At 41.8% G+C, this 19,379-nt stretch overlaps 1 protein-coding gene across 3 annotated transcripts in view; it reads left to right on the top strand.

The window, feature by feature from the left end:
• Positions 1 to 794: 794 nt before the first annotated feature.
• TPMT (thiopurine S-methyltransferase) overlaps positions 795 to 19,379 on the top strand; it is an 857,398-nt gene continuing 838,813 nt past the window's right edge. Inside the window, exon 1 of one of the 3 annotated variants that reach the window (XM_044065272.1) lies at positions 795 to 1,073. Coding sequence is in view for 2 of the 3 variants with exons in the window: in XM_044065268.1 (XP_043921203.1) it covers positions 1,258 to 1,317 (60 nt within the window). In the remaining variant the exon portion in view is untranslated. Of the gene's footprint in view, positions 1,074 to 1,202; positions 1,318 to 19,379 lie in introns of those variants that run through there. The other 2 variants (XM_044065269.1, XM_044065268.1) reach the window with 2 other exon arrangements.

The raw sequence follows: 19,379 nt of genomic DNA, 5'->3' as shown, positions 1-19,379 counted from the left end.
GAAGGCGAGATGAACAATTTACATGGAATGTTACGGTGAGTACATATTCCTCTTTTTTTTCCGTATTGAAATTTTACACCAATTGGATATAATCTGCAGGTTAGCAGGTATTATACATACCATACCTCTCAACCTCTCAGTGCAAGAAATCTGGACAAAGACTGACAAAATGGGGGCACAACATATTTTACATATTACTCATATAAGCTTAGAAAGTTGCTAGAGTAACAGGATATGTTTTAACATACCTTTTCTGAAAGATTTGAAGTCTGAAACTCAAATGCATGTCATTATTTACTGACTTCAGTCCTGAGATCACTCCAGCAATTTGTCAGAAAAACATTGATTTTATGAGGAACAGAACAAAAATATGAGCCCTAAATCTGGACATTCTGCGAAAATCTGTACAGTTGAGAGGTATAAAAATAAATACTGTTGAACAAATGCACTGCTTGTAAATACGTATTTGGTTTCTATGCCCTTTTTATTTCTTTTATTTGGCTCCAACATTCTTGCATTAAATAGCCAGCAGCAGGAGGGTAACGTGTCTCACAGGTGATCGTACTAATACCAGATCGTACAATGAAGCGGCTAAAACATTAAAAAAGTAGTACCAGATGATGCTTGGCTTATTGTACCTCTCAACCTCTTAGAGCAAGAAATCTGAACAAAGCCATTAATAAAAGTGGGATGAATGCCCAAAAAGGGAGAATTTTTAGATATTGCTTTTACAAACTTAGAAAGTTGATAGAATAACAGGTTTTGCATTAGCATGAATTTTCGAAAGGGTATGGTGTGTGAAACTCAACGTGTGTCATTATTTTCTAGCTTCAGTCTTCAATGTTCTGCCACCAGTTTGACTGAAAAACACAGCTTTATGAAAAAAAACGGACCAAAAATATGAAACCAACTCTGGATAAAGCTGCGAAAGTCTGTGCAGTTGAGCTATATAATAATAATTATTATTTAATCGAATTTTGACACAAGGTTGTTACGTTGAGTTAGGAAGTGACGACATATTTAACTTGTACTATATCGCTCCTAGCTTTTGGGTTGAAGCTCTATAGCTGAAGGTAAGATACATTAAGAGTACTTTAATGTTGGGGACGTGTACACTTCACTTTGCTTGCAGTTTAGGATGATGGCGCCTTTAATGGTGTTAGAATGCATACTATTACTGGAATGGCGAGGAATGTGTCCTCCTGACTAATGAATGAAACTAGTTAATCTTGTGACGTCTGTATCAGGGGCACTAAAATGGTATTGGCAGTACAGCTTCCAGAAGTAAATAGAACAAGTATTTTACAATCAGAAATTGTTAAGTATGCGTGTTCCTCTTTTGTAATAAGTTAATATTTAATTAGATCTCTGGCGCATATCCTCGAATGTCTGCGAAGTTGTTTACGTTAGTTTATATTCGCCGAGTCATGCTTACACCTTCACTTCACCTCGTTTGTAGGGACATCTGTCTCCTCTGTATGTTAACTGCTTTACACTGCAAACAAGTAATGCTTAAATTGTTACATAGAAGTATGCAGAGCGCTGGTTATAGAGCACTGTTTTAATCTAGGAAGATATTACGGATTTAAGTGCATTGTTTGTTTTAGCACGTTTGCAAATTATCTATAATAGATGCATTTCCTTTGTGGACCTGTACCGGTAACATTAGATTATGTTCGCCTCTATGTAGATATTTATGAGGTGTTATGTTACACTACCTCATGGCGAAGTAAATGCAACATGTGTTCTGCAGGTTATCCAAATACATATTTTTAGCTTGACTCGTTTTTCAAGAATTTGGATAATGCATAGAAAAGTAAGGACACGTTTTAGATGTTTGTAGATTGTAGTTATAACAAATGTAGTAGGATTTGCAATTACATCCTTTTCTGAAGAAATCTGTATGTCTGATCTGACACATTTTGCTTAATGTGATCACCATTCAGGAAGAAAAACAGAATTATTAGAGGAGAGACTGAACATAATGGAACTAAAATCGGGGACAGTGGAAATGTATGCTTAACAAGTATTGTGGGTCTCATAAATACAGATAATTTGCCTGATGAATAGTTTTACTTAGTTTCTGTCAGATAACCTATCCAATGCTTCAGAGAAATTGAAATTGTGTTAAGTACTTAGTCACAGCATATACATCCTTGGGTGTAGCTTGTGTCATCAAGTTTGGATCTTAGGTCTGGATGTCCCAATGGTTTATATCTTGTGTGGTATTTGTAATTCTGTAGTTCAGTGAAGTGCAAGAACAATCAGCGAACAGTGGTAGTATGTCCATGTGCAGATCACCTAAGCACAAACAATCATAGCTGATTATGGCATAGTGCAGCCTTGTGATGAAATGCCCACAGCAGATCTAAATGTCCTAAGTTGGGATTCATGACATTAAGCTGTATGCATGTTGAGACCATTGCACTTGTGCCTGTAAATGAGCCACACGCTTGTGCTATGGTGTGATTCATAAAGCACAGTGCGGCGCAGCTTAATTTGCATAGTAAGTCTGTAAATCATCCATCCCCAACTTACACCAGTTTTCCTCAGCTCTGCATTTTAGGCTGTGCTTACCTGTTTGGTGTCGACAAATCATGTAAAGTACCACTGAATTAAAATTATTGTTGAGTAACAGGGTAAAGCAGAACTTAATTGGAAAAGGCATGAATCACTGTAATTCATTTTCGGCTGTTGATCAATATCTTTACTTTATTTGTAGGACATGCATTTTAATACACTTTTCAGTACTTATAAATCTCATAATGTGTAAAGTGTCATTTTTACTGTTGTCTACCTGTATCAAGATGATTGTTACTTACAAATGAATAGGTAAAGGGAGGTTGATCATAAGAGGTTACTAGGCTATGGCCTGAGGCCCTTATAAGCCTAGCCAAGAGTTTAGCCCATGTTTAGACAAGTCAGCACCCAAAGCCCCAGTCCAGCAGGGACACGGGTGGAATCCCAGGGGTGTATTTTCTGTTTCCCATCCAGTTATCCAGGTTGTGCTTAAAAAGGGATAATGAGGTACTCTTCTTGACGTGGAGAGGGAGTCTATTCCACAGATGGGAGAGTCTCTAGGACACAAATCTGTCCTGTCAACAAATCTTATTGATATTACAGACCAGGTTGAGGTAGCGCGTACAGTTTGCTCGAGTGGAGCTTGACTTGCGGATATGCAGCCATCCCATCAAATATTTCCTGAATAACAGAGGCCCCAAGACTGATCCCTGGGGTACACCACTAGTTATGGGTCGACTGCTTGAGGTGGCTTCCCCTATTCTGATTAGGTGGGTTCTATCAGTGAGCCAGTTTGATACCCATCTGGTAACATGTATTGATGCCTAGTTGAAAGAGTTTATCTACTATGCCTGAATGGGGAATAGAGTTGAAGGCTTTGGCCAGGTCAAGGTAGGCGGTGTGCACCATCTTCCCCTTATCCATGGCTTTGGTGACTGTCTCAAAGAAGGCAACCAGATTTAACAGACACTACCTCCCCTTGACAAAGCCAAACTGTGTGGGTCGAGTGTTTGGAGGTTACCAATGTTCCTGTTAATGAGGTCCATGATAATCCATTCCATGGCCTTGTAGGTCACACTAGTTAGGCTGATGGGTCTATAATTTCCCGGATTGGTGGATGCTCCACCTTTGTGTAAAGGAATGACGGCGGCTGTCCTCCACTCAGCTGGGACAAAGCCGGTACTCAAACTTTGTTTGACTAGGGTGCATAATGGTGCTGCAAGTTCATGCCTGAGTTCATGTAGGATGTAGCCAGGGATTCTTTTTTGCCTTTGAGAGGGCAGTGATGACCTTTTCCCTACAGATAAGAGGCGAGGGGCAGGTACTGCAGATGTCCTGTTTTACTGATGGGGGGGCAGAGGGGAGAAGTTTCCGCTGAATCTATCAGAGAGTAGATTGGCTGTATCTACAGCATTTGTGTACGCGCTGTCCTTGACCACCAGTTCTGAGCAGGTCTGGGTGCTTCCTTTGAGATTTCAGACATATGTGAAGAAGGCATTATGATTTTCTCTAGTAGATCTGGCCAATTTGGACTCGAAGTTGGCTTTAGAGGATATCACTAGTGCTCTTATAGGTTCATAGGTTCTTGTTCGGGTAAGGAGAGATTGCTTTCATTTGGGCACCTGTTCCTTCTTGGTCCTGGACAGTAATTTTTTTTCCTTTTGTTATTTAGTTTATTTATTGCAGATGTCCACCAGACAGGTTTACTCTTTCTTGCAGAGGATGATTTTGTCCTGCCGGGTATTTCTGATTCAATGCATCTATATAAAAACTCTTATAGTATTTTGGTGTAGATTTGGGCATTGGTGCCATTTCCTACTGTGAGGGAAAGGGCTGTGAAGCTGTTCATACCATCACTCAGAAGGTTGTAATCAGCTTTGGAGACTTTTTTTGTTTGACACTAGCTAAAGGGGGGTCGGGGAGATGGTGACTTCGAAAGTGACCGCTTTATGGTCCGATCATACCAGGGAGGATGATACTGTAGGGGTGCAGAAGCTACTCATGTTTGGTGATACCCAGTCCAAGATATTATCACCTCTTGTGGAGGTATGTTCCAAGACACATTTGCATTGAAAAAAAATCGAAGAATCTCTGGGCATTTGTGTTCTGGAAAAACCACTCGTGCCAATCTATGGTTGGGTAATTTGTCACCCAGGATCAGGGTAAAGGTTTGAATCTTGATAGGTGGAGTGGGCATCTTGAGTCGAATTTGGGGGCCTGTAGCTAGCTATAATTTGAATATGGGTCTTGTGAATGGTTAACTGCACCTGGAGTGTCTCCTAGGCATCATATTTTTTGACCAGCCTGGAGGTGTGTGTCTCTCTAATATATATTGAAACTGCACCTCCTTTGGCTTTGCTGCCCACAGTTTAGGGTCTGAATGTGTAATAGGATGAGCAACCAGGTAAGGCCGGGGTGCTCTTCGCAGCTTTGAAGCAGGTTTCTGTGACTGCACAAATTACAGCATCTTCCAGGGTTAAGAATGCTTGCAATGAGTGCAGTTTCATGTCGAGACTCCTAGCATTTAGCAGCATGACCTTTAATTTGCTTTTTGTTGAGGTAGTATTGACCTCTTGACTTTTCCTAAAAAGGCACTATGGGGGAGGCAAGGGCCTTTGCCAGAAGCCTGAAGCCCAAGTGAGACAGATGCAGGCCATCTCTAGCAAAGCATCGTGGTCTGACGATCATATCTTCCCAGGCTGTCAGGTACTGAATTCCCCCTGGAATGACACCAGAAACTAAGGCAGTTGTTAGTCAATCATTTTCTGTTTGTATTGAGGCATCATTCTGGGTGACGGTAGAATGCTAGGCTAGAGACATACCTACCTGGGACACACATTCGGCAAACTCAGTCATGTCTGTCTTCGTATAGTCGTTCACACTAGGATGGACTATGACAGAGTCATAACAGTACCTACTGTTGAGAGACTTGAGTTCGTGTGTGATATGATGGATTCTGGTACCTGGCAAACTAACCATGACTTTCTCCTTATCTAGCCTGGTGAGAGGCACATTTTTGTCTCTCACAATGGAGTCTCCTATGACTAATATTTTGGGTTTATGGTTAGGCCTAAGTTGTTGTGAGACACTGGTGTGTGGAGTATGCATGGTATGTGGTGTGGAGGGCTGTGGAGTTCTCCTGTGTTTTTGTCTCTGAGGTCTCGTGGTGTGGAGGGTTGTGGAGTTCTCCTGTGTTTTTGCCTCTGATGTCTCCTTTGTGTTTGTTGAGGACCTTCACATATGTGGATGTGTGTTGTGTAGTTGTGGGTGGTGGTTGAGGTGTAGTGATTGTGTTGACAAACGTCTCAGTGCTAGATGTACTGGCTTGTGAGGGAGAGAGCATAGACTCTAGCTTCTTTATGTAATTGCATCTCTCACAAATTGTGTTCCTAGGTGGTAGCAGTAGATGGTTGTCAATGTACATGAGGCAGTTGCTCCACTGTCCCAGGATGCCCATATTGACCAGGCTGGCAGGAGAAATCGTAGGAAAGTGTCTATCCATATTTGTCAGAATCTGAGGAAGAGAGGCCAGGGAGCGCTAAGCCCAAGTGCTTAAACCGAAACTAAGAGGCTTAGAATAACACTTAAAATTTAAACAGGCTAAAAACAGCAGTAATAAATGCAGCAGAGAAGATGCAATTGAACACTTTAGAGAACTAGTAGCAGAAAAAACAAGAAGCAACAGAGTTGGAGGAGGAAACACAAATACTGTAAAAGCAGCAATCAGCTGAATAAAGCCCCCCCCCCTAATGAATGATATCCATTACCGGGTTTACTAGCGCAAACTCGCAGCAACACATACATGCATATGTACTATTAATGCAGCTAAGTCCAGCATAAGACAGGCCTGTCTGAAAAGAACACAAGTCAAAATTTGTGCTGCAATGTGCATGTCTAATACAGAGCCATTAATTGCCACATTTGCCAAAACTTTCATTGAAGGGTAGCAAGTTCAGTTTGTCGTTTTTGTAACGACATTTGATTAACTGTTACAGCATGATGAAACAACAGAGAGCAAGACACAAAAAAGATAGCTGCAGTCATGAGGAGAATCACGTCCTTATGAAATGGGGAAAAAACATTGTGGAAATGGGGGAGGGTCAGAAGAAGCACAGGCAGTTTAGGCTTTGAATTAATTCCTGGCTGTGACTACTACTGTAAATGAGAAGTAGAGGGTATCGTGTATGCCACCTTTCAAAATCAGTAACAGGAGGGAAATACTCACAAGGAAATACAATTACAGAGGAAACTGTTGCAGCACTTCTGTTTGGAATGTGAAGAAAACATAGCAGAGAATACCAGCGGGGGGAAAAAGACAAACCCCATTCTCATATTGGAAATACATCAACTGTTTCTCCACACTGAAACCCTTCCACTGTAACTAGTAGTTATGTCACTGGGTGTATATCAGATGCACGAAAAGACTAGCGTGAACGCTCACGAGCGAAAATGTCGGGAATCGAAGCTGTTGGGTCATGTTACAGTGATGAGTGGGATATTTGCCCTTTCCTCACTGTAGTGCGACCTCGGAGTTGGAATATATAGTTAGCGGGGGGTGTGGGGGTACACCCCACAATATCAAGTTCAATTACCGGCATTTTCGCTCATGTGAGCATTCGCAGTAAAGTCTTTTTGGGCTTCTGCAGATATGACAAATATTGACTGCATAACACACATCGTGACTGTTAAGCACGGGAAATAGGTAAGCTAGCTTTAAACATATGCAGCTGTGTTGCACAGAACTTAGAAAAGTCATTGCTGCAGCTTCTCTAGCCTTTCTGTGCAGGGAGCAGAAGTGCATAAAAAATGACTACGAGTCACAATAAGGTGGGAAGAACTCCAAAGTAGCATAAGGTATGCATAGATTTTCCACATAGTCCTCATTTATATTATAGTTGCCTAAGATCTTCTCAGGCTGTGTAAGACCAGTGCAGCAAAGTGCAACTGGGGTCTGAGTTGCATAGCTGCAGTTAGGTGTAGTTGGTGTAACTTCCTGCCACACCTCTATGCAACAACTGTGAATAACGATGCTTGTTTCCATGTCCTCTCTGTGATTGACAGGGGCCATACAAGTCAACTGTCCCTGATTTTCTAGAATGGTCCTAATTTTTGCCTCTTTTTGTCCTGTTCCTCATAAACTTTTTAGTTTCTGGTAAATTCATGAAGGTTGGAGTCTGTTGGTAATAACCAATATTAGAGTTTCATACATGTTATTAATCTGCTTGTTGAGGCAAATGTGTTGTTCTATTAACCTTTTTAGGTGAATTAGAGTAATTTAAAAATATTCCCCTGATTTCGGGCTTTTGCCTTCCTCTATTACTGCTTGCTTTATCAAGCATTCTTGAAAGAAGTTGAGAGGTGTATACAATGCTGAGGTAACACTGATGAAAAGGTAGTCAGTGTTCTACATACATTTTTCACCTTACAAGCACACAAAAACTGTATGAACTACACATAACTTTTGTTAATGTTTTTAAGGAAGTTAATTTTCTTTAACCTTTTTCATAACAACACAGCTATTTTTGTAAGAAGAGTACATCATAATATTGATGTAGATTGGTTGAAGAGGGCCACGGGCCACAACCTTGTAAAAAATCAATTACCTTTGATTCTGAGGTACTGATTTTCAACGCATTCACTTCAAATTCAGTAGTGAACCACTCCGTTACTGGGCATTAAAGTCTGCTTAGGCCAAGAGGACAATATTGTCTGCAAATAACAGAGATGCAGCCCTCCCATCCCTAGACAGGATATTGTACTGTTCAAACCTCTGCTGCATCTGGAAACCTTAGCCATGAAAATCACAGGAAAGTAAGGCAAAACACAGTCCTTGACAGAGTCCTCTATGCACCCCTGAATGTATTCTACTTAACATTAACAATGTTATCACATCTCCTAGTCCTGACTCACAAATTCAGGGAATGAATATGTATGTATCAGTGGGCACTGGCATCCCACACTGTTGTATCACTTCCCACAAGACTTTGCAAGTTATGCAATTATATGACTTCTTCAGGACCACAAAATACATGTAAATAGAATTGGAAAATTCCCATGACCCCTCCAGTATCCACAATAGGTCAAAGAATTAGCCACAGTGTTCCACTGCCAGGGCAGAATTCATGTTGGTCTTCTGAATTAGAGGATTGTGTCGCTTTTCCGGCAAACCGGAAAATGTTTTTCCAGGAATACAGAGGAGTGTGACTTTTCTATAATTGGAATACAAAATCTTGCAAACCTGCCCCTCTTCCTGAAAATGGGGACTACCCCTCCAGTTTGCCAACCTAAAGGTACTGTCCTGGCTTTTCATGCAACACTGAAAATGCATGTTAACCACAAATCCCCAATAATGTCAAGCTCTGTGAGCATTTACAATGGGATCTCATGCACTCCTACAACATGCCACTTCTGAGGTATTTAATCACTATAGTGACCAGAAATAGAGCCATTCTCACCAGTTGCGTCTGGTACTATCTTCCTAGAGGAGGGCATGTCCAGAAGGTACAGGTGCAGGATTTCCTCAGTGTTCCTTGCACCTGACAACAATCTCCCACTTGAGGTTAACCTTTGTCAAGACAATGTCTCACACAACTCTCCTGAGTTGCAAGATGGCCTTTGAGAACATTCAGACATAATTTTCCATGACCTTGCCAAACTCCTCCAACACCTTGGCCTTCACTTCTGCAACTGACATAGCTGATGCCTTCCAGGCTTGTTGGTACCTACTGGGTCATGAGACAGCTCACAATTGCACAGAAGGTATCTTTCCTTAAGTGGATTGCTTCCCAGTACTTCCCAAAGCTAGGAATTGTCATCAAGTCCCCTCTCCGACACACACACTGCAACAGGAGATTACACTTGTCAGTAGCTGGTGTACACAAAAATAGGCTCAAGCTCAATGACAAGAAGTGTGGTAGCATTTGGTAAGCACCCCTGAGCTTCAGTTTACAGTATAGATAACACACCACTGCAAATTTAAAAGGTTGTGTCAGACTTAGACACAGGTGGATAGCTCTTTCATGTTTGACCGCTCTTTCATGTTTGACCACCACATTGCAATGGTAGTTACCATGTCCATAGTAAAAGGTATTTATTCCATCAAAAGAAGTCCTCGCCTCCTTGTACTCCATACTGATTAGTCCCATCATCAAATACAATGCCCCCTTTGGGATGTACCTTACTAAGCATATCAAGCAATTGGAAAGATTCCATAGGTTTGTAACCAGGGGCGGCTCGTCCTATCGGACTGCAGCCCCCCCCCCCCCACCTAGAAAAAAACAAAAAAATATATGTTGAACAAAAAATTTACGACTGCCGTACCAGCAGTCCGGATAGGGACAAACAGGTACCCAGCAATCATTGCTGCGAGATACCAGGATTCTGTGCGTTGACAACCGCACCACACAGACGAGCTCCGGACTGCTTCAGCCACAGTCAGAGCCAATGAGAGGACTGAGCTGCTCTCGCAGGACTTGCGAGACTTTTTCAGTGCACAGGCTTCGGTCACAGAATTCTGGTAGGTAAAGGAGCATGCAGGAGTACTGGGTCACTGATCAGTCGTTTGGGCTGATGAGGTCACTGAAGGATTACTGTAATACCAGGTCAGCATGCAGGATTACTAGTACCGAGGAGCGGAGCTGATCGTTGTAGCAGCAGGTCACTGAAGCTGATCGTAGGAGTGTGTGTGTGTGTGTGTGTGTGTGTGTGTGTGTGTGTGTGTGTGTGTGAAATGCCCCAGTTACTATATACTGGTGGCTAGAGAGAACAAATGGTGGTGGGTAGAGATACCCAGGCTTTTGAACCCTGTACCTTGTATGCAGGTGTTAAGGACCTGAATTCCCTACCCACCACCATTTATAAAAATAATTGCAGATTTTTGCCTCATATTTGATCTGATCTGTTTCTCATAATATCTGTGGTTTCTAAATGTTGCAATGCCTGATATTTGATGGTGCAGTGGTAGTATTGTTGCTTCACAGCTGCAGGTTCTCAGGTTTGATTCTTTGCTGGGGTGCCTTCTGTGTGGGGTCTGCATCTTCTCCCTGTGTTTGTGTGGGTTTGCTTTTGTGTCCTATGTTACGTACAAAGATATGTCTGCATTATTTCTTCCTGGGCCTCTGCTGAAAATTGTTTTTTTTGTTCCAAGTCAGATTGTCCTGATTAACAAATGTTAAATAAAATTGACAGGCATTTGAATTTCAGACTTCAGGTTTCTGAATGTTTAATTCTGTACATATTTGATGGCGCAGTGGTAGAATTGTTGCCTCACAGCTATAGGTTTTTTGGTTTAATTCTTGGCTGGGGTGCCTTCTGTTTGGAGTCTGCATCTCATCCCTGTGTTTGTGTGGATTTGCTCTGGTGTCCTGCCATTTTACAAAGCCATGTGTCTGCAGTATTTCTCCCTGGGCCTCTGCTGAAAATTGTTTTTGTTCCGTCAAAAATAGAATTTACAAGGATTTGTATTTCTGACTTCATATTCTTCAGAAAATACATAGTAACACAACCTTCTATTCTAGCAGTTTTGTAAGTTTGTAAGATGAATATTTGAAATTTGTCCTTATTTTTGGGACTGTATCGCCCCATTATTGGCTTTGTCCAGGTTTTTTGTGCTAAGGTTGACAGCTATAGCAAGAACTGAATTCACTGAATTTATTTTGAGGGCTGTATTCCCTCATTACTGAGTTTGTCCAGGTGTTTTGTGCTAAGATGTTGACAGCGATGGTGAGAACTGAATTCATTAAATGATAGCCATTTAAGTTTCAGTCTTCCTCTCTTTCACAAAGCAGCTGATTTGCCGTAGTGGTATGTTGCTCTGACCTCTTTTGCACAGGGACCTTGGCAGTAAAATGTATGGTGGTAACGGAGCATTTTATTCTAGCAACTTTCCAAGATTATACAAGCAATGTTTAATGTGTCCCTGGTTTTTGGGCTTTTGACCCCCCCCCCCCAATAAATTTGACTTTTTCCAGATTTCTTGTATTGTGAAGTTGAGATGCAGTTGAGTATTGAGTAAATTTTACAAGGAGCTGAGAGCTGCAGGGGAAGAGAAGTTTAGTGCTGCTTAGGGTAAGTCAGCTTGCATTGTTAATTGCACAACAGATTGTGTACTTGCTTTTGATGCAGATGGTTGTTGGTTCTACTCCCACAAGGGGTGAATGCTGCCGTACTGAAAAAGTTAAGATACTAACTATGAGCCTGTTATCGGTTTGCTATCCATTTCCTATTGCAATATTACTAGCTTATCATTTTTAATGTAATATAGGCAATTTATTCCTCAGGGGCATCAGACACTTTATTTTTCGATGAAACCATGAAATATAAAGGTGTTTGCTAGCAGCAACCTCTTCATTAGTTACAGATTTATTTAATGTGGAATTATTTAGATGACTTTTTTACTTCTTCAGAGATTGTGCATATTTACTGATAATGGTGGACTGTAGAATTGTGCATATTTACTGACAATGGTGGACTGTAGAATTGTGCATATTTACTGATAATGATGGACTGTAGAAGTTTGAGTAGACTTTTATGACGGAAATGTTCTGAACTGGGCAGTTTTGTCATTATGGGTGCATGTATTTTGTTTCGTTGTTTACTGGAAAGATGTTCTGAATTGGGCAGTTCTGCCACTGGTAAAATGTATTTTCTTTGAATGTGAGTTTCAATGCTGTTTCAATGAATGTGAGTTTCAAGGGCAGAGAAGTTTTAATGCTAAGTTTGTTTAGCAGATGTCTTAGTGTTTGTGCTGTAAAATGCAAAATAAAACTTTCAGATGAAGTCCAAATCATCATAGAAGTAAATCAGTATGCACATTAGTGTTTATAAATGGAGTGAAATAGTCAAGTAATGGATCATTGGAATGGCTGCGGGGGGGGGGGGGGGGGCTCCATTCGACCATGATTTTGTGAGGGGGAAGGGTGGCAATCTTAATGACAGCCCCAGCTGAACTATACCTCCCAAATGTCCAGATTTTCAAAGAATGAATAGATTTTTGCTTCTTATTTTTGGTTTGTTCCTCATAAAATTTGTGGTTTTCTGGCAAATCATTTAGGAATTCAGTCTCTAAATAATGACACACTGAGTTTCAGTTCTATTAACTGTCTCAGTTTATACAAGGGCAATTTTTAGTACTGTTTATATGTTCCCCCAATATATTTGGCCTTGTCCAGATTTATTGCATTAACAGGTTGAGAGGTGCATGCAAATAAATTGCTTTATATTAGGCATAGCCAAACCTCTCAACTGTCCCTGATTTTGGCTCAAAATGTTGCTCTTCCCCCTAGTAATCCCTCCGCAAAATAGTAGTTTTGGAAGAAAACGTGGAGGGTTTACAATTAAGAAATAACTGTAATAATCAGAGTTATAGATTACTTTTATTTCAAAAATGCATGTAGATTATTTTATTTTGTCAGCTGCTCAAGTTAGCAGTACTAATATTAAAGTGTCCCTTCTTTGACAGGTTCCCAGCTGTATTGTGTGGCTATTTTATATTTTTACATCACATTTTGGGTCCATTTTTCATAAAATTGTGTTTTGTTTTTTTTTTGGCAGAATTGTGGGTTTTTTTGGCAAATTAGTGACAAATCATTAAAGACTGAAGTTAGAAAATAATGACAGACATTTGAGTTTCAGATTTCATACCATTCAGAAAATTCATACTAATGCAAGACCTATTCTATTATCTTTCTAAGTTTATAAGAGCAATATTTAAAAATTGTCCTTATTTTTGGGCCTTTGTCCCACTTCTTTGTATGGCTTTGTCTAGATTTCTTGCTCTGAGGTTGAGAGGTATGACAAATGTGTCAGGGCCATCACAGTCAGCCAGAGACATTTCAAATTGTGACATACTTCTTGCACCCCACTCCCCCATGTAGTGACTCTGGATGTGTCGAAGCAAGGCAAGGAGTAGTTATGCAGTGTAAATGTGCAGAGTATCCCCCCCATCCAAGGTAGACACAAGTACTAGAGTGGCTTTTCATCTGTCCTTGATTTTTGCAGAATGGTCTGGTTTCTGTCATATTTTTTGTACTGTTGATTTATGCTTATTACTCAAAGTGCCTGTTGCTCTGTGTTTAAGTAGCAATACTTTAATGACCATCAGGTAAGCTTGGCTGAGATCGTAAGATGTAAGTAAGCTTTAATAAGCATACTGTTAAAGAATTGCCAACATTGAAAACCTTTCTGTTGTTGCCATGTAGAGAATACTTAACTAGATAATGTATAAGCCTTGGGTATTGAAATGCATATGACAGTATTTGTAATAAAGGACAGATTACATTATTGTAAGAAGCTCATTACACTTGGAGACTTCCAGTCTTCTGTGCAGGCTTTACCCACTTAAAAACCTCAGCTTTGGCTGGCTAATAACTTGCTGTATTCAACTGGACGTATAAGAGAATTAAGTACCTTTATCTGCTCTTTTTTTTTTTTTTTTTAAAAATACAGTATTTAAATTGATTTTAACTGTGTGGAAGGAATATTAACTGAACTGGAAGTTTTGACTCTGCTCTTCAGTTAGTTGCACCCACCCTCCCTGTTTTTGTTTTGGTGTTAATCTTAGTGGCCTTGCAACTGCCCGCCCCTCTTGTAAATTTGTATTTGGATACTCCTTCTGGGCCCATCTCATTTGCTCACTCAACTGAGTGCAGTGAGATCATATTCTGATTTCAGGCACTCCTACTGTGTACAAAGAGAGCATCTGGGAAACGGAAGGAAAAAAAAAATTAAGCTTGTTTCCTGCCTTTCCTGTTAAGTGGTATAGACTATTTGTAGGCTTCTGAGCCCCCAAGCCCTTCTGTGTTGGAGGGAAGCCTTCTAGCTTAGTTTTTTTTCTTATAACTAGCCAGTTTTCTAGTTTCAGCACTCAAATCTGTTTCTTTGATCTCAGCATTGTTCAGAAAAAAAAAATTTCATCTGCTTTTACTGTACTTGTGTTTCTACCTACTTTTTTACTTTTGCATCATCTTAAAAGTACTCAATTGTATTTATTACTGCTTGGTGTAACTCATTCTAAGCCTTTTGGTTTAAATACTTGGGCTTCGGACCAGTTGTTTTGCACTGAGAGGGTTTGTGGTCTGCACTGTAGTGGCAGAACAGGTAGCTTACATCCTTCTAGGTTGGGAACTGCTGATTGAGGGCTCAGTGTCTGTTATTCTAAAAGTGTATTAATTCTGGTTTAAGCACTTGGGCTTTCAGGCCAGTTATTTTACATTAAGAGGGTTCGTGGTCTGCACTCTTGTGGGAGGAGAGGCTGGACTCTGCCCTTCTGAGCTGGGAATTTCTGGTTAAAGGCTTATAGTGCATGCATATCTGAACTGCTTCTTACTGAAGTTGGTGCGCCTTGTTTGCTGTGGCATAGACTGGATTCGGGCCTGCTGGATCTAGCTTTGTTTGTGTAACTTGAGCACTAATTCAGGCATTCTCTAAAGTATTCAGTTGTATTTATTACTGCTTGGTAGTAACTTGATTAAAGTGTAGCTATCATTCTAAGTCTTTTGGATTAAGCACTTGGGCTTCAGACCAGTTGTTTTACATTAGGAAGTTTTGTGGCATGCACTGTGGTGGCAGGACAGGTAGCTTTCATCCTTCTAAGTTAGGAACTGCTGATTGAGAGCCCAGTGTCTGTTATTCTTAAAGTGTATTAGTCCTGGTTTAAGCACTTGGGCTTCAGGCCAGTTATTTTACATTAAGAAGGTTTGTGGTCTACACTCTTGTGGGAGAAGAGGCTGGACTCTGCCCTTCTGAGCTGGGAATTTCTGGTTAAAGGTTTATAGTGCCTGAATATTTGAACTGTATCTTACTGAAATTGGTACACCTTGTTTGCTGTAGCATAGACTAGATCCATGCCTGCTGAATCTAGCTTTGTTTATATGCTTGTTGTTTGTTTGCTTGTTATTTCCCTGGAACGCTAATTCCACCTAATACGCGGCTTCTCAGCACTTCTGTGGATCGCTAGTGATATCTGCATTGCTTACTGTACTTATTTCCTTGTTTCACTTGAAAGAAAGTTACTGTTTGTCGTTTTTGCATTTAAGTTACCTGTAACACATTGCACTTAAGTTACCTGGCACTTGCTCACTAAAGCAATTATGTAAGTCGGCACTAAAAATTAAAAGCCCTACACCCTCACTCCTCACTGGCCCTGGTTTTCAATTATTAAGAAATTCCCAATATTATTCTAGCATGTCCAAAGGTCAGTTGTCAATCTCCTCTCCGGTCCAGCTGGTGAATCTGGGAATCTTGAGGCAATGTTACAACTGCCTCATGTACACAGACAACCCTCTCCTCCTCCCAACAAATTCCAACACATGTGATAGATGCAACCATATAGCCAAACTGGAGGCTAAGCTCTCTCAACTCAGTACTGGCATAACCAGTCAGGAGGAGAAGGAAACCGCACTCACTACAATTCCAATCTCATATAGACCTACCATGACAGCAAACCAAACACATAATCACACAAAAACATACTCTGAGGCTCTAAATAAAGATCTGCCGAAGCAGCAGACACCCAAGCAGCCGCTACCCCAAAACAAAACATGTGCAACACGGATCTCACAAAGCCAGTGTGCTGAACAGTCACAGCCCTTAAGACTAAACAACATACCTGATACACTTGTAATAGGTGACTCTATCGTCAGGCACACTGACGTCCCGCTCACCAGGCTGAACAAGGAGATGGTCACGGTGAGCAGCCTGTCGGGCGCTAGGATACGCCACATAACACAAGCACTCAGGTCACTCCAAGGCAAGTACAAATATGACTCAGTCATTGTCCATGCTGGTGTGAATGACCTGAGATGTACCTCTCTGGACTACATGAAAAGAGTCATAAAGGAGCTCTCTGAGCATGTAGCCCAGGCCGGTATGACCCTGACCTTGAGTAGCATCTTACCCTCACCAAGAATGATGCCACAATATGAAGACAAGATGATCAATTTCAACAATTGGCTTAAGTACTGGTGTCATTCAAAGGGGATCCAATGCCTGTCAGCTTGGGATGATATGCTCGACATGCCACGATGCTTCGCTAGGGATGGCTTGCACCTGTCACCCCTGGGCTTTCGGATATTGGCAAAGGCTCTTGCTACCCCCATAGCCTTTTTTAGGCAAGGCTCAAAAGACAAACCCACCTCCATAGGTATCACAAGGGATAAGAAACTAAGAGTAATGCTACTCAACGCCAGAAGTCTAAACCTCAAGATGCATGCACTCGAAACTCTCCTTAGCATGGACAACATTGATATCTGTGTAGTAACAGAAACCTGGTTCAGGGCTCCCGAGAGCACCCCAGCACTACCAGGTTATACCTCATACCATGCTTTTCGGCCCTAAAACTTGGACCGAACCACAAAAGGAGGGGGAGTATCGATATTCATCAAAGATACCCACACCTCCAGGTTGGTGGCAAAGCACGAAGCATCAGAGACTATCCATGTGCAACTAACAGTGGGTAAAACTGCCTTCCAGTTTATAGCCTGCTACAGACCACCCTCCCAAACCCAGGAACCCCACTCGGCCTTCCTGAGAACACTGGAAAATATGAAGGTCTCTCCAAACACCATTATATTGGGCGACTTCAACTACCCAAACATAGACTGGGAGCATTACTCTAGCTCCAACACACTAGCCCAAAGGTTCCTAGAATTTATAAACTCAAATGCTATGGAACAACTTGTTACCACTCCCACAAGAGGGGAAAACCTACTGGACCCGATCATCACCAACATGGGGACTCTATGCTCCAGACCAGAAGTGTATTCCTCACTGGTAATATCAGACCATAAACTAATCTCACTGGATATTCACATCCCGACCCCACCCCCTGCCCAGAAAACCACAGTGAAAAACTTCTCTAAAGCAAATTCCACACTCCTCAAAACTGAGGTGGAATCCTTCAAAGCCCCCGGGCATGTGGAAAATACAGCCCAGACCGCAGAATCCTTTATAAACGCATTCTATGAACACCTTCAGGAATGCATGGATCATGCGATCCCAAATAAAACCAAGACCCAATCCTCCAAAGGCAGACGACCTGTCTGGTGGACCCCAGCCATAAACAAACTATACAATAGAAGGAGGAAGCTACTAAATGATAGAGCAAAATCCCAAAAAGGGAAGGCATCACTGATCAGTATTAGCAAAAAACTACGGGCACACATAAAATTGTCTAAGGCCAGCTTGAGAGAAAAATTGCACAGGACACTAAGGATAATCACAAGGCTTTCTTTAGTTATGTTAGGAACCTGGGTGGTAATTTCCAGATATGCTCAGAATTAGTCCAAAATGACAAAAAATACACCAAACCCACAGACATTGCCAACATCCTAGCTGACAGGTTCAGTGCAAACTTCTCCCCACCAAAGGGCAAATATCTATCCCAGCAGAGTGCTGCCCCCCTGACATCTCAGATGCTCAGGTAAGAGCCGCCCTCTCCAAAGGAAAAAACACAGCATCAATGGGACCAGACGGTGTCCTGGGCTGCGTCCTACATGAACTCCAAGAAGAGCTAAACCCAAACATAAAACTACTGTTCAATCTCAGCCTTACTACAGGATATGTGCCCAAAGAGTGGCGTACAGCAACAGTGGTCCCACTCCATAAAGGTGGTGCCTCAATGGGTCCTGGAAACTATCACCCCATAAGCCTGACTAGCTTGGTCTGCAAAGCTATGGAAAGGATCATCATGGACCTCATAAATAAAGATATTGGGGACCTACAAACACTGGATCCTACCCAGTTCGGCTTTAAGGGCAGATCCTGCCTCTTAAACTTGGTTGATTTCTTTGAAACGGTCACCAAGTCCATTGACGAGGGGAAGGTGGTCCACACAACCTACCTGGACCTCGCAAAAGCCTTCGATACAATACCCCACTCGGGCATTATAGATAAGCTCACCAGCTTAAATATAAACCCCTATGTCACTAGATGGATTGCAAACTGGCTCAAGGACAGAACCCACATGGTTAGAATTGCTGGAGCCATGTCAGACTCCAAACCAGTTACAAGTGGTGTCCCACAAGGCTCAGTCCTGGGACCTCTCTTGTTCGGTATATATTTCTCGGAGGTACAGGCCAACACGGAAGGACTGTGGCTGACCAAGTTCGCAGATGACTGCAACCTGGGCGCCATAATCGACTCTCCAGCTGAAACAAGCATCCTCCAAAAGGACCTCATAGAAACAGACAACTGGTGCCAGAGCCATGGCCTCAAGCTAAATGCCAAAAAGTGTATGGTCATCCCCTTTGGCAAAAACAAAGTGCCCACAAATTACCACATAGGTGGTAATCCATTAAGTACAGAAGAAGTAATTAGGGACCTGGGGACCCAAGCTGATAGCAGTCTCTCATTTGACAACCACGTGGCCAAAGTGGTTAGAAAAACATTTTATATAGCCCACCTAATCATGAAGGGATTCACATCTAGATCAGGGGCGTCATCGTGCCTCTTTACTCATCCTCATCAGGCCCATAATTGAGTACAATGCCCCTTTTGGGATGTACCTTACCAGACACCTGCAGCAACTGGAAAGACCCCAAAAGTACCTCACCAAGAGGATCAAAGGGCTCAAACAGATGCCATATGCTGCCCGGTTAAAGAAACTCCAGCTCTACTCAGTTGCATACCACCTGTTCAGAGGCGATCTGTGCCTGACATATAAAGCCATGTCCAACCCGGAATTAATGGACATGCTGCACCTCAGAAAATCCAAATCCCATCGAGCTACGCGCTCGAGAGACTTGAACCTCAGCACTGAAATAGGACATGCTGGAGGGACAGATTCATAACCCAGAGGCTCCCTTCACTCTGGAATAAAATCCCAGTCCAGGTTAGGCAGAGTCCCTCATTGACTCTCTTCA

Source organism: Protopterus annectens, chromosome 3.part0 (genome assembly GCF_019279795.1).
Source record: "Protopterus annectens isolate FY-2018-M chromosome 3.part0, PAN1.0, whole genome shotgun sequence".
In the NCBI taxonomy this organism is placed as follows: domain Eukaryota; kingdom Metazoa; phylum Chordata; order Ceratodontiformes; family Protopteridae; genus Protopterus; species Protopterus annectens.
The sequence above is the reverse complement of the archived record's forward strand: the minus strand, read 5'-3'. Positions and strand labels throughout refer to the sequence as shown.